The sequence below is a fragment of the Triplophysa rosa genome, linkage group LG11 (genome assembly GCF_024868665.1).
Source record: "Triplophysa rosa linkage group LG11, Trosa_1v2, whole genome shotgun sequence".
Taxonomy (NCBI): Eukaryota; Metazoa; Chordata; class Actinopteri; order Cypriniformes; family Nemacheilidae; genus Triplophysa; species Triplophysa rosa.
The window spans coordinates 7,622-20,236 of record NC_079900.1 but is presented as its reverse complement, the minus strand read 5'-3'; the positions used below and the strand labels follow the sequence as shown (position 1 = coordinate 20,236).

The 12,615-nt window shown below is 45.6% G+C and overlaps 1 protein-coding gene across 4 annotated transcripts in view; it reads right to left on the bottom strand.

The window, feature by feature from the left end:
- Positions 1 to 12,302, bottom strand: part of LOC130561224 (trichohyalin-like) — a 59,137-nt gene extending 46,835 nt beyond the window's left edge. For 2 of the 4 annotated variants that reach the window (XM_057345411.1, XM_057345412.1), the window contains exons 1-3: positions 12,229 to 12,302; positions 11,893 to 11,949; positions 11,616 to 11,663 (exon numbers count right to left, since the gene is read on the bottom strand). In XM_057345411.1, coding sequence (XP_057201394.1) covers positions 11,616 to 11,663; positions 11,893 to 11,949; positions 12,229 to 12,232 — 109 coding nt within the window. In that variant the 5' untranslated portion in view covers positions 12,233 to 12,302. Of the gene's footprint in view, positions 1 to 11,615; positions 11,664 to 11,892; positions 11,950 to 12,228 lie in introns of those variants that run through there. The other 2 variants (XM_057345416.1, XM_057345414.1) reach the window with 2 other exon arrangements.
- Positions 12,303 to 12,615: the final 313 nt, after the last annotated feature.

Below are 12,615 nucleotides of genomic sequence, written 5' to 3'. Positions count from 1 at the left end.
GATTGTTCATGAAAATGACATCAGAAAAATCACACTTCCTGTGAAACCACAGACAATTGACTCACTATTGGAACAACTTGAAGAGAAGCTGGGACTTCCGTACAAGTTCTCACTTCAATTTGAGGATCCTGACTTCAATAATTCCCTTGTGAATCTCACTGACATTGCTGACTTGCCAGATAAGTCTACACTGAAGATTGTCTCTCTTGTGATGACACCAACACCTAGCACAGCTGATTCCGAAATCCTCTCTACAGCTTCAGATGGTCCTTCAAGCCAGGTTAAACGGACTGCGTGGCCAGAACCTTTTGAGATCCCTACTTTTCCTGTTGACGTAGAATATAGGTTACGTCAGGGAAATCTACAGTACATGCGAGATCAGACATATCTACAAGTGTCTGGAGAGTTGAAGCATGAGATCCTAGTCAAACTCTCTGAGACAATATACAGTTTCAAAGCCTACCCAGATAAGGATAATTTTGAGGATGTTGCTGCTGCTCTGATAAAAACACATCCCTGCCTTACCCAGCCTGGCTCCTCTAAGGGTTGTAATGGGTGGTATGATAGCCTCAGGTGGAAAATGGGTAATTATCGCTCAAAACTGCGACGTGCTGGGTGTTTGGACGTATCCATAAATGCTGGGAAAAGAAGAGGACAACAGCCTCCGAGAAACATTAAAAAACCAAAGAGGTATGAAATAAATTTTCTACCTAATTTTCCTGAAGGTGAAGATGAAACTAGCATGGAGTCCAAAAGGAAAGAGATGGTTGACGAAATAAAGAAACTACGTCCTATTGCTGCGCTGATAGCCCAGAACATGAATTCTACATTCGCATTACGTAGAAAAGAACTGATAGAGAGGGAACCAGCTGTAAAGGAAACAGTGAAACGGTGGCCAGCACTCTTTACGGAGAATCAGGTCAGTAAATATTTCTTATGGGCTCATATTATGTTAACTTTTTCTATAATAATGTTTTTATTCTTTTTTCATTTGTAATCACTTTTGGTTGATAAAAAGTGTGATGTTTGATCCGTACTTGCACATTTCAGTGAAAAGTGATTGCTTAATTTAATTTTTTTAGGTTCTGGCGGAGTTCAGCCGTATATCTGGAAAAAACCTGCATACCGAATTCTTTCAAGAACTGGACCTTTTCATTCAACGTTTCCTTGATATCTTCAAGGCCAAAGGTGGAGACATTGGCTGTAAACTTCAGAAGATTCTTCAACAGGTTTAAAATAATGTAAGCTTCCCAGACACACCCCAGTTCTTTGTTTTGGCAGGTGTTGTTTGCTGTGTTGCGTTAGTGCTATTAAACTTTACTTTAAATCATTTTCCAGAAATCTGACATCATTGGAAAGCGAACAGCAGTTCTTTACGGCCTCCCACTCCTCCTCGGAGAGGACCCTACTGATTTTTACAAGACATGTTTCGTAAGTAGTTTTGTCTGTTTTGAAAAGAGGGAATGAGGCTAGAAATTTAGACAGAAGAATAAAGACACTACTGAGGTGAAAGGAAGAAGTCAAAAGGAGGCAAGAAAGTAAAATACATTTAAGAGAAAAAGGACCAAAAAAAATTCTGTCAGACAGCAACGATATGTTATTTTGAAATATATAATGATAATTAGTTTGACTTTATTTTTATGTTGTTTTTAGGACAGTGATGATGAAGAAGGATTGTCCAGCATTTCAATCGGCGTATTGACAGTGATCCCTGAGGACTGTGAAACCATTCCGTACTCACTGCATCTTGATGCCACATCCACTGCCATCATTTTGGAAGGTACAATTGTAATGGATGACCTGGGAAATCTTCCCCAAGCCATGTGCACCCTATTTGGGCTCATTTATGCTCTAAATTTAGAGTATCCTCCAGGACTGAAGAACACCTTTGATTTCATCCAGAGGGTGATTTTATCACTTGGGCACAAGTCTCTGAAGCCCAAAATCCAATCCCTAAAAACTCTTCTAATGCAGTAACTTAACTGGGCCACGATAGAGCATTTTCATTGCCATTTTTCATGATTGACCATTGTTAAGTTCTAAAAATGGGACACTGAAAAAGTTATTTTGTTTCCTGTTGGAAAACTTACTTGAAGGGATAGTTCACCCACAAATGAAAATTCTGTCATCATTTACTCACACTCAGATTGTTCCAAACATGTATACATTTACACTTTGTTCTGCTTAACACAAAACAAGATATTTGAAAGAATGTCAGAAACCGAGCAGATCACATCCCCCATTGACTCCTATAGTGTTAATTTTCCCTACTGTGGCAGTAAATGGGGGGTGAGATTTGTTTAGTTACTTACATTCTTTCAAATATCTTTCTCTGTGTTCATCAGAACAACGAAATTTATACAGGTTTGGAACAATCTGAGTAAATGATGACAAAATTTTCATTGATGGGTAAACTATCACTTTAATGTTAATGGTAAACTTGCTTAATGTTATGTGGTTTGTTTTAGAATAGGTAACATTTTAGAATATCGTTTTTTGATGTTTAAGAAAGAGAACAAAAACTTGTTCTGTACTTAAAGACTTAAAAGTCTTCAATGTTCCCCAATTCTGCATTTTACATTGATTTTTTTTTCTTTCCAGAGTGCACTGGAAATATTTTGTTTCTTGTTGGGAAATTTACAGTTTGCTTAATGTCAATTTTAAAAACATATTTTTTTTCTGAGAAAGAGATCAAACTGTACTAAACTAAATAGAGTCTCAAGTGTTCTCCAATTATGCATTTTACATCTTTAAAAAAAAGTTATATATGTGAAAAGGGGACACTGATCTTTTTTGCAGTGCAGTACTGTATATGCATTTTTGTTGATATGTCTTGCGTCAAGTAAGGACTTGAAATAACATGGTTTTATACAAATAAATGACCCTGTTGTTTTACAAACAATCTGTTGTCTGTCTTTGTATTAACAACTTAGAGTTTTGAGTACAACTTGCTTGAGAAATTTAAGGTAATCAGTTTCCAAACATTTTTCTAGTAATGTGAACTAGCAGGCGTGTTAAATTAACTGTTTTATTTGAGTTATCTGTATTAATCCCAACTCAAATCTTTAAGTCAGCTGAACTTAATATACTAAGTTGCCATAACTTAAGGTTTAAAGTTGTTTCTGCAAATGCATAAGTTAACTATACAAACATGTTGTAGCTTCTACAACTCAGAAATGATAAATTAATTTACTTGAAAATTCTGAGGTAATCAGTTTCCACAGGTTTTCTAAGTAAACTCAACTTATTACTTTTTACAGTGCAGTCCCAAAAGGAGGTCAAAGATTCCAGATGGTGGTAACTGCTAGCTTGAGGGAGGTATTTTTAACTTATACCCATGACAGCCCCCTCAGTCGACATTTAGGCAAATTTAAAACTTTAATGAGACTTCTAGAATTTGCTTATTGGCCTTCCATACGTACAGACGTATGGCAACACTGCAAACACTGTGAAAAATGCCAACAAATCTGAAGCCAGCAGGAGGTCTGCAAAGCGTACCTGTCGTTGAGCCTGGATACATGCTCGGCATTGACATTATGGGACCGTTCCCACGGAGTACTCGTCAAAATGAGTATCTTCTAGTTGTGGTAGATTGTTTTTCTAAGTGGGTAGAGGTTTTCCCCATGAGATCAGCCAAATCTACCTCCATCGTTCGTATCCTCATTGAAGAGATATTCACGAGGTGGGGAACTCCAGCCTTCTTGGTTTCTGATAGAGGTGCTCAATTCACTTCGAATCTGCTGGAGCAGTTATGCAAGCAGTGGCAGGTAACTCAAAAACTCACAACTACCTATCATCCACAATCAAACCTGACTGAACGCATTAATCGAAATCTAAAAACCATGATTGCCTCCTATGTTGACAATAATCATCGTACTTGGGATCAGTGGGTCTGTGAATTCAGATTTGCTTTGAACACAGCGTGGCATGAAAGCACAGGATTTCACCCGCTGAAATAGCCACTGGACGCCAGCTGAAAGGACCACTACAAAGAGCTCTACAGAATCCTCCCAATCCAGATCAACCCAGCTACAGCTATCATTGATCGCCAGAAAATACTGTACGAAACTGTAAGAGAAAATGTTGAGAAAGCACAAACTAAACAGAAAAGGTATTACAACCTCAAGAGAAGAACCCAAGACTTCCAGGAGGGTGATACAGTTTGGGTGCGTACTCATCCTCTATCTCGTGCAGATGATGATTTCATGCAAACATTTCCCCAAAATGGCGAGGACCAGCTAGAGTAGTCAAAAAGCTAGGTCCAGTAAATTATCAAGTGTCAATGTTGTCTGATCCTACCCAGATTGACAGTTACCATACTCAAAACTTAAAAATTTGTCATGTGTCATGACACCAAAGGGAGGGGTATGTAACGGACAAAACGTTACTTGGTTTTATTTTTATACTTTAGTTCCTCTATTTTGGTGACTTCTTAGTGTAATGTGTTTTGGTCACATGTAGTACCTCTAGGAGCAGCTTGAGGGCGCTACTGCCTGGAGGTAACCGGGTATATAAGCTCGATCACCATAGAGTAAGTGAGTTTGTTTGGTAGAGGGAAACCATGTGGTTGAACTTGTGCTACCATCCTTCTCTTTGAAAGTGTTTGGTTGAGAACTCATCGAGTTGCTGCTCATCCCAAGGACTTTATATGTGCCTATGTCATCCCTGTTGTATTGTTCATATGATTCGTTCTTCGTGTACAATTGATTGGATTCATCGTAAATCACTGCTGGATACGAGGCAGATTAGCAACGATGACTGTTTAGGCCTCTAGTGAAACTACCGCGTGGGGATTCGTCTGACGGAGCACAAAGTGCAGAGTGGAACACCGAAAGCTAATGACGCTGTGGATTTAATAGCATTGCATCGTACTCAAACACCTCTGCTCTTTAAAGGATTTAATAACATTGCATCGTACTCAAATACCTATGAACATTGTCTCATCACTCTTCTGTTCTTGGACTTCAGCTGATCATGGAATGATAAGTTTATCTCACCTCATTGTCACAGTTGAAACACAAAGGACATAAATAAACTGGACATTATTGGTTGGGTTTATTGCACTTGTGGCTGTATATATATATATAGAAACTTGGGGAGGAGGAATAATATAGAAAACAAAAGTGATTTGTGTTGTGAAGAGTATTTTATCAGTACATGTCAGAAATCTGTTGAACCCCTCAGAGTAACAGATTTAAAGAGATGAGGTGTTACAACGTAACCGGGACATTCCCTTTCTGTCGGTCTCTCGACGTTGTGTCGAACCGACAGATGGGGTTCCTATTGAAAACGCCACAGGATGTGCCGCATCACAATCTCTAGCGAAGCGACGCTGACTGGCCTGGGCATGTCAGACGTGAGCTCTAGCGCGAAATTGTAACCATCCAGTGCAAGGGTAGGGGGTCCCAGAGCTTTGGAAAGGTGGGAAGCCCCTGCCACCAGCCGTCACAGGCGGAGCCTTGTTTTTCTAACAGCGAGAAGCCATCCGGCACCGTAAGGGCCACTGGGAAGCGCTATTTACTCACTGAGGAAACGCGCTACAGAGACCACTTCCTACCGTAGTGACGAGTTTAGTGGAGACACCAACATGGTCTCGCCGGCAGGGGAGGCTCACCGCGAGGTGGAGGCCAACCTAGGGGAGGTCATGGGTTACCAAGATGGGAACCAGATCATGAGGACACATCAGACGGAACCACCCTGTTGGGGGGGGTTACTTCGTGTGGGGCACTAGGTCCGGTTAGAGCTATGCGCTAGATAACTCAGGTGATACCCGGCCTAAGGAGACAGGGCTGCTCCGCCCAGCCTGTCACCAGGAGGTGCTTAGTGATGGATGGAATGCCTATTCTTCGCCCGGTGGGGGAAGAAGGGAGGCGGAAATAGCACACTGACCCACATAGGAGGGGGGAAGGTGCTTTCGCAGGCGTACGCCCTAGCGGTCACCGGTCTTACCTGTTGGTACCATGCAAGACTCAAGCTGACACAGGTTCCACGCGGAGGCTGTAGAACCTCGCGAAGGTATTGGGCGTAGCACTCTGCAGATGCCGGGTGGAGTGTGCCCTCACTGCCAGCGGGCACGGGCGATTTTGGGACCGGTAAGCCATGGCGACGGCGTCCACAATCCAGTTCGCCAATCTCTGTTTGGAGACAGCACTCCCCTTCTGCTGACCTCCAAAACAGACAAAGAGCTGTTCAGAGCTCCTGAAGCTCTGCGTGCGGTCCAAGTAGAGGTGCATCGCACGTACTGGACACAAAACGGATGGGGTTGGGTCTTCCTCCCCGGTAGGGAGCTCCTGTAAGTTCACCACCTGGTCCCGAAAGGGAGTGGTGGGAACTTCGGGCACATAGCCGGGCCGGGGTCTCAGGATAACATGAGTCTCCAGGCCCGAACTCTAGGCAATCCGTGAACAAGGAGAATGCTTGTAGGTCCCCTACCCTCTTGATTGAGGCGAGCACCACCAGGAGAGCCATCTTCATCGTTCATCGTAAGATGAGAAAGAGCGACATCTCTCAGGGGCTCGAAAGGGGGCCTCTGGAGGCCCGCCAGGACCACATCGTGGTCCCAAGAGGGTACAGAGCGCGGAAGAGGCGGATTCAGCCTTCTCGCGCCCCTTAGGAACCTAATGATCAGGTCGTGCTGTCCCAGAGACTTACCAGCGACTGGTTCGTGATGAGCGGCAATGGGGGCTACATACACTTTTAGTGTGGAAGAGCAGAGATTACCCTCAAGTCTCTCTTGAAGGAAGGACAGCACGTTCCCGATCGAGCAACTCTGTGGGTCTTCTCCTCGAGAAGAGCACCAGGACGAGAAGAGGTGCCACTTAAAGGCGTACAGCCGCCAAGTGGCGGGGGCCCTTGCCTGAGTGATGGTCTCAACCACCGCAGAAGATAGGCCACTCAGGATTTCCTTGTCCCGTCCAGGAGCCAGACATGTAGGTTCCAGAGGCCTGGTCTCGGATGCCACAACGTGCCCTTCCCCTGTGAAAGAAGGTCCTTCGTCAGGGGAATCGGCCAGGGGTTGTTGTCAGGAGCATTAGCTCCGACAACCAAGTCCGGGTGGGCCAGTACGGCGCAATTAGTAGTACTTGATGCTGCTCTTCCCTGACCTTGCACAGGACCTGTGCAATGAGGATCACTGGGGGGAAGGCGTACTTCCACTTGTCCTGCGGCCAGCTGTGCGCTAGGGCATCCGTGCCTAGGTGGCATCAGACAGGGCGAACCATAGCGGTCAATGGGTGGTGTCCAGGGAGGCGAACAGGTTAGCCTGTGCCTGCCCGAACTGCACCCAAATGAGCTGGACTGCGCGGGGGTGGAGTCGCCACTCTCCGCAAGGCGTCGACTGACGAGAGAGTGCATTGGCTGTCTGGTTCAGGTCGCCCGGTATGTGTGTGGACTTCGTCACCTGTTGACTCCACAGGAGGAGGCGTCGGGCGAGTTGTGTTAACTGTCATGAGCGAATGCCACCCTGGTGGTTGATATAACCCACGGCAGTTGTGCTGCCTGACCGGACCAGCATGTGCTTGCCCTGCACGAGAGGTTGCAGCCTCTTCAGTGCACGTAGCACAGCCAACAACTCTAGGCAGTTGATATGCCAACACAGGCGGGGCCCATCCATCGACCTGACACTGCGTGCCCGTTGCACACGGCACCCCAACCCTGCAGGGAGGCGTCTGTCGTCACCACGACACGCCTCGAAACCTGCCCAAGGGGGACCCCGTCTGTAAAAACGTCATTGAAGACCAGGGGGATAGGGTGCATTGGCAGAGAGGCGTGATGACAATACGCCTGCTGCCGGTGTGCCATGCTCTCCAGGGAACCTGACTCTGTAGCCAGTGCTGGAGCGGTCTCATGTGCATCAACCCGAGGGGGATCACCCCTGCCGAGGACGCCATGTGCCTCAGGAGCCTCTGAAACAGTTTCAGGCGGACCGCTGACTGCCGCTTGAAAAGGTTCAAGCAGTTCAGCACTGACTGTGCGCACTTGGTAGTCAGCCACGCTGTCATGGAGACAGAGTCGAGTTCCATGCCAAGAAAAAAGATGCTCTGCGCGGGGGGAGAGCTTGCTCTTTTCCTGGTTGACCTGTAATCCCAAACGATCTAGTTGCCGAAGCACCAGGTCCCTGTGTGTACACAACAGATCTCGCGAGTGTGCCAAGATGAGCCAGTCGTCGAGATAGTTGAGTATACGCATGCCCTTCTCCCTGAGGGTAGCGAGGGTGGCTTCCACAACCTTCGTGAAGACTCGTGGGGACAGGGACAGACCGAAGGGGAGGATCCTGTACTGATATGCCCGCCCCTAGAAAGCGAACCGCAGGAACGGTCGATGACGAGGAAGAATCGAGACATGAAAGTACGCGTCCTTCAGGTCGATTGCCATGAACCAATCATGACATCTGATAGACATCAGGATGTGCTTCTGCGTTAGCAACCTGAACGGCAGCTTGTGTAGGTGCCTGTTCAGGATATGCAGATCTAGAATGGGGCGCAACCCCCCGCCTTTCTTCGGGACGATGAAGTACCGGCTGTAAAACCCACAGAACATCTCGGCTGGAGGGACGAGCTCGATCGCTTCCTTCGCCAGAAGGGTGGCGACCTCGTCCCAAAGCACGCGAGCATCTTTCTCGCACGGAGGTGGAGAGGATGTCCCGAAACTTGTGCGGGCATCTGGCGAATTGGATCACATGGCCGAGACGGATCGCCCTCCCTAGCCACCGTGACGGTCTGGGAAGCTCTAGCCAGGCTCCCAGGGACCGAGACAGGGGGACTAGGGGTTCGATCTGCTTCATCAATCCCCAGGGGGGTGGTTCGATGGCTAGCCGTACGGATCCCTCGCCGTGGGGTGGCCCCCAGGGAGGAGATCGGCTCTGCTGACTTACCTGCCCGCCGATGATGCAGCTCAGCGCACTGTCGAACTGAGAGTGCTGAGGGCTGCTGGGAAGTGTGCAGTATCGCCAAACACCCCCCCTTGCAAGATGGGTGCGTCCAGAAAGCGAACTTTCTCAGCGTCACGCATCTGTGCAAGGTTAAGCCAGAGGTGCCTCTCCTGGACCACTAGTGTGGACGTCGTCTGACACAGGGCCCACGCCGTCACCTTCGTCACCAGTAGGGCGAGGTTGGTGGCGGTGCGGAGTTCCTGCATCAACCCTGGGTCGGTCTTAAACTCGTGGAGCTCTTTCAATGCCTTGGCCTGGTGGACCTGCAGGATGGCCATGGCGTGGAGAGAGGAGGCATCTGGGCCCGCAGCAGTGTAAGCCTTCGACACCAGAGATGCCGAAAACTTACATGCTTTGGCCGGGAGTCTAGGCCGATCTCTCCAGGTGGCCACTGTCTGCGGGCATAAATGCACCGCGACGGCACGCTCCACCTGGGGCCCGTCGGCATAGCCCCTAGCTGCCCCACCATCGAGGGAAGTAAGGGCGACGGAGCTAGTTTGATGGCAATGCACCGAGAAGGGGGCATTCCAGGTCTTACTAAACTTCCTCATGCACTTCCGGGGAAAATGGCACCGAGGGAGGAAGTTCCGAGGAATCGTCGGGGTCGGATGCCAGTAAGTCGCCCTCTGATGCTGCAAGGGACATCTCATCATCATCACGCACCGTTTACGTGGCTGAGGAACAAGACGGGGTGGGACCGTCTCTTGGGGAATGGTCAGATGAACGAGAAGGGGCGCGAACGGTCCGCGAGTCTGTGTCTGATGGATTAACGCTCATGGTAATCCCCATATCATCCTCGCTGCTCACCATAGTGGACAGCAGGGCCGTAGCCGCTGCTGTCACGGAACGGGAAGCAGACGAGGTGGTGGCTGGGTCCATAAAGAACACAGCCCCCGTGACTGCAACGTCTGGACCCCGTGACCGCAACGTCTGGATCGCCATCCGCCCGCAGTGAGGGCAGGACGTATCCACGAAGGCGTGCCGGACACCCAAGCACTTGAGGTAGACATTGTGTCCGTCCCCCTCCTCGATGAGAGTGTTGCACCCACGAGAACAGCGGGACATGCCGCGCTGAAGAAATTAGCTCTTTTAGAAAACACCTCTGGTACTGCTGAGACGCCCAGGGGAAGTCACTGACGAGAAGGGACAATCCGCTGCACCACGTCGTAAGATTCCAGCAATATAAGTCATAAGATCGAAGGCTCCGAAGAACAAAAGGTGAATGAATGCAGCACGCTGTCTCCTTTTATACCCGGATATCCGGGGCGGAGTCCGGCATGCAAATTTCATTCGCCAATTTCATTGACCTTTTCTAAGTTAGTCAGAAGTTGATAGGTTCTCAAGAGCGAACCCCATCTGTCGGTTCGACACAACGTCGAGAGACCGACAGAAAGGGAACAACACAATAACAACACCCTATGGATATAGTAATTATGGATATAGTAATTATGCAAATACAAAATGAATGTTTTAAGAAGAGATTTAAAAGCCACTAGTAAATTAAAACTAGTGAAAAAACAAAATAATTTATCAAGCTCTCAGCCACTGAGAAAGACAACATAGGACGTAAAGGTGCTATATTTATGATTTTTTTTAATAAAAGGATGTCTGATTTTTTTTAGTTTACTTAGAACATCCAAGGTGTAAGGTGGTGAAAAATGTGTGAGAAGAAGAACAACGAAGGCATGCCCGCGTTCTCTTTCCAGCAGTCTGGGTCGTTATTGTTATCATTATTTTAACATTGCGCAATCTTATCTGACTCCAAAAGATAAAAAGGAAAACCTTGTCAAATGAAATTATTTGTATTTGATTTTTACGTGTGACAATAATCATGAAATTTGGGTCATTCTAAATTACACTCATTCATCCGATTCTCAGTGTCGCTTAGAGTCTCGCGCCGGCCTGACATTTCTGTTCAAAATATCCTTTTTTTATTGATCTTATGTAATATTCTAATTTTCTGAGACACTGAATTTTGGGTTTTCATTATCTGTTAGCCATAATCATAAAAATTTCAAGAAATAAAGGCTTAAAATATTTCGCTCTGTGTTATGAATCTATATAATATATGCGTTTCATTTACTGCATTGAGTGACAAAAAATATTGACCTATTTCATGATATTCAATTTTTTTTAGATGTACCTGTATATATTACATGTGTTTATCTTCTTTTATCTTCTGTCTTTATCTGTGTGTGTGTGTGCGTGCGTGCGTGCTTGCGTGTGTCATTGTGCATGTGTGTGTGTTTTGCTGTTTGTTAGTGTATGTGTCAGTGCGTGTATGTTATGTTCTGTGTGTAAGGGCAAGCTTATGGGTTGTGTGTCCATACATGTGTGTGTTTCTGTATGCGACTGTTTGTGTTCACTGAGTGTGTGCCTGTTTTTCGTGTGTGCTGTGTGAGTGTGTGTGCGTGTGTCCTTCTGCCTCATGTGAGTGTACTGTATATTTTGTGTGTCTTGTGTGAATGAGAGTCTATCTATTCACTTGGCTCTTGAATCCATTTCTATTTTATAAATGTTATGTATTAACATGTTTTCATGTACAGCTGCTTTGAAAAAATGAAAATTGTAAAAAGGACTATAAATAAAATCTGAGTTGAGTTGAATCATTCAGTAAAATATATCTTTTAACAAATAGCACATATAATACTAATTTTATTTATTTTCAATTTCTGTGTTTACTTACTGTTGTGAGGATCAGTACTTTGGAAACTACTTTGCAGCATTTCCCCCCCTGAAAAAACAACAACACAATCACACAAACTGCATGCAGTGCCTACATCATAACGTTTAAAAAATGATTGTGACGGACTAAAATATATTTAATGAGATCACACTGTGCTGAAGATACAGGGTTCTATAACACGACTTTCCTTGCATTCTCATTTCAAAATAATGTTAACCATACTATAGGCTCGTAAAACGGATAAATTTAAGACAAGTTCCTGAGTTTAGACACGTACCTGGGCCCACTTCCGTCTCTCTCCTTGTCGAATGAAATCGCGACAAATCTGTTAAAGCTAAACATCAAATAAAACGCTCAATAAAGGAAAATCACATGGCAATTCATTGTCTCGTTACAAATAAAAAAACGTCTATTACTGTAACTTTGAGAACATTATTTTTCATATAACTTTGAGTGTTTCAGCCTTTCCTGTTTTACTGCGGTTTTTAAGATAATGTTACGTAACCTTTAACTTCATTTTACATTATAAAAGTATGTAAAAAGTTGTATGTAGGTACGTTATGAAAACAACAGCTTGTATGAATTCGCTTATTTGGTCTAATTTGATCCTTACCCATTTTGGATAGTATTTGATCTCCTGCACCTTGTCTCAAAATCGAAAGAGAAAGTTTCACAGAAGTTCCGGATATTAAGAAGTTCCCTATCAGAGACGTGCACAGGGGGTGGCTACGTGTCTTGAGCCACCGCCCATTTTTACTCACACTCACAGATGTATGAAAGCTGAGATGTACGGGAGACACATTTCAATTCATTTTGTAATATGCAATATAGCTATAACACCTGTAAAATAGCGATGTATTTCTCTATTTAAGTGCTGTGGCGTATTTAGGCATGGGCGGAAAATAAGAAACGGAAATACGCGGTTGAGTTTTGTATGCCACGGCGATCATTTCATGTGACTGAGTGGAGCTGCGATCTGTGCGTCACTTATGGCAAGCCG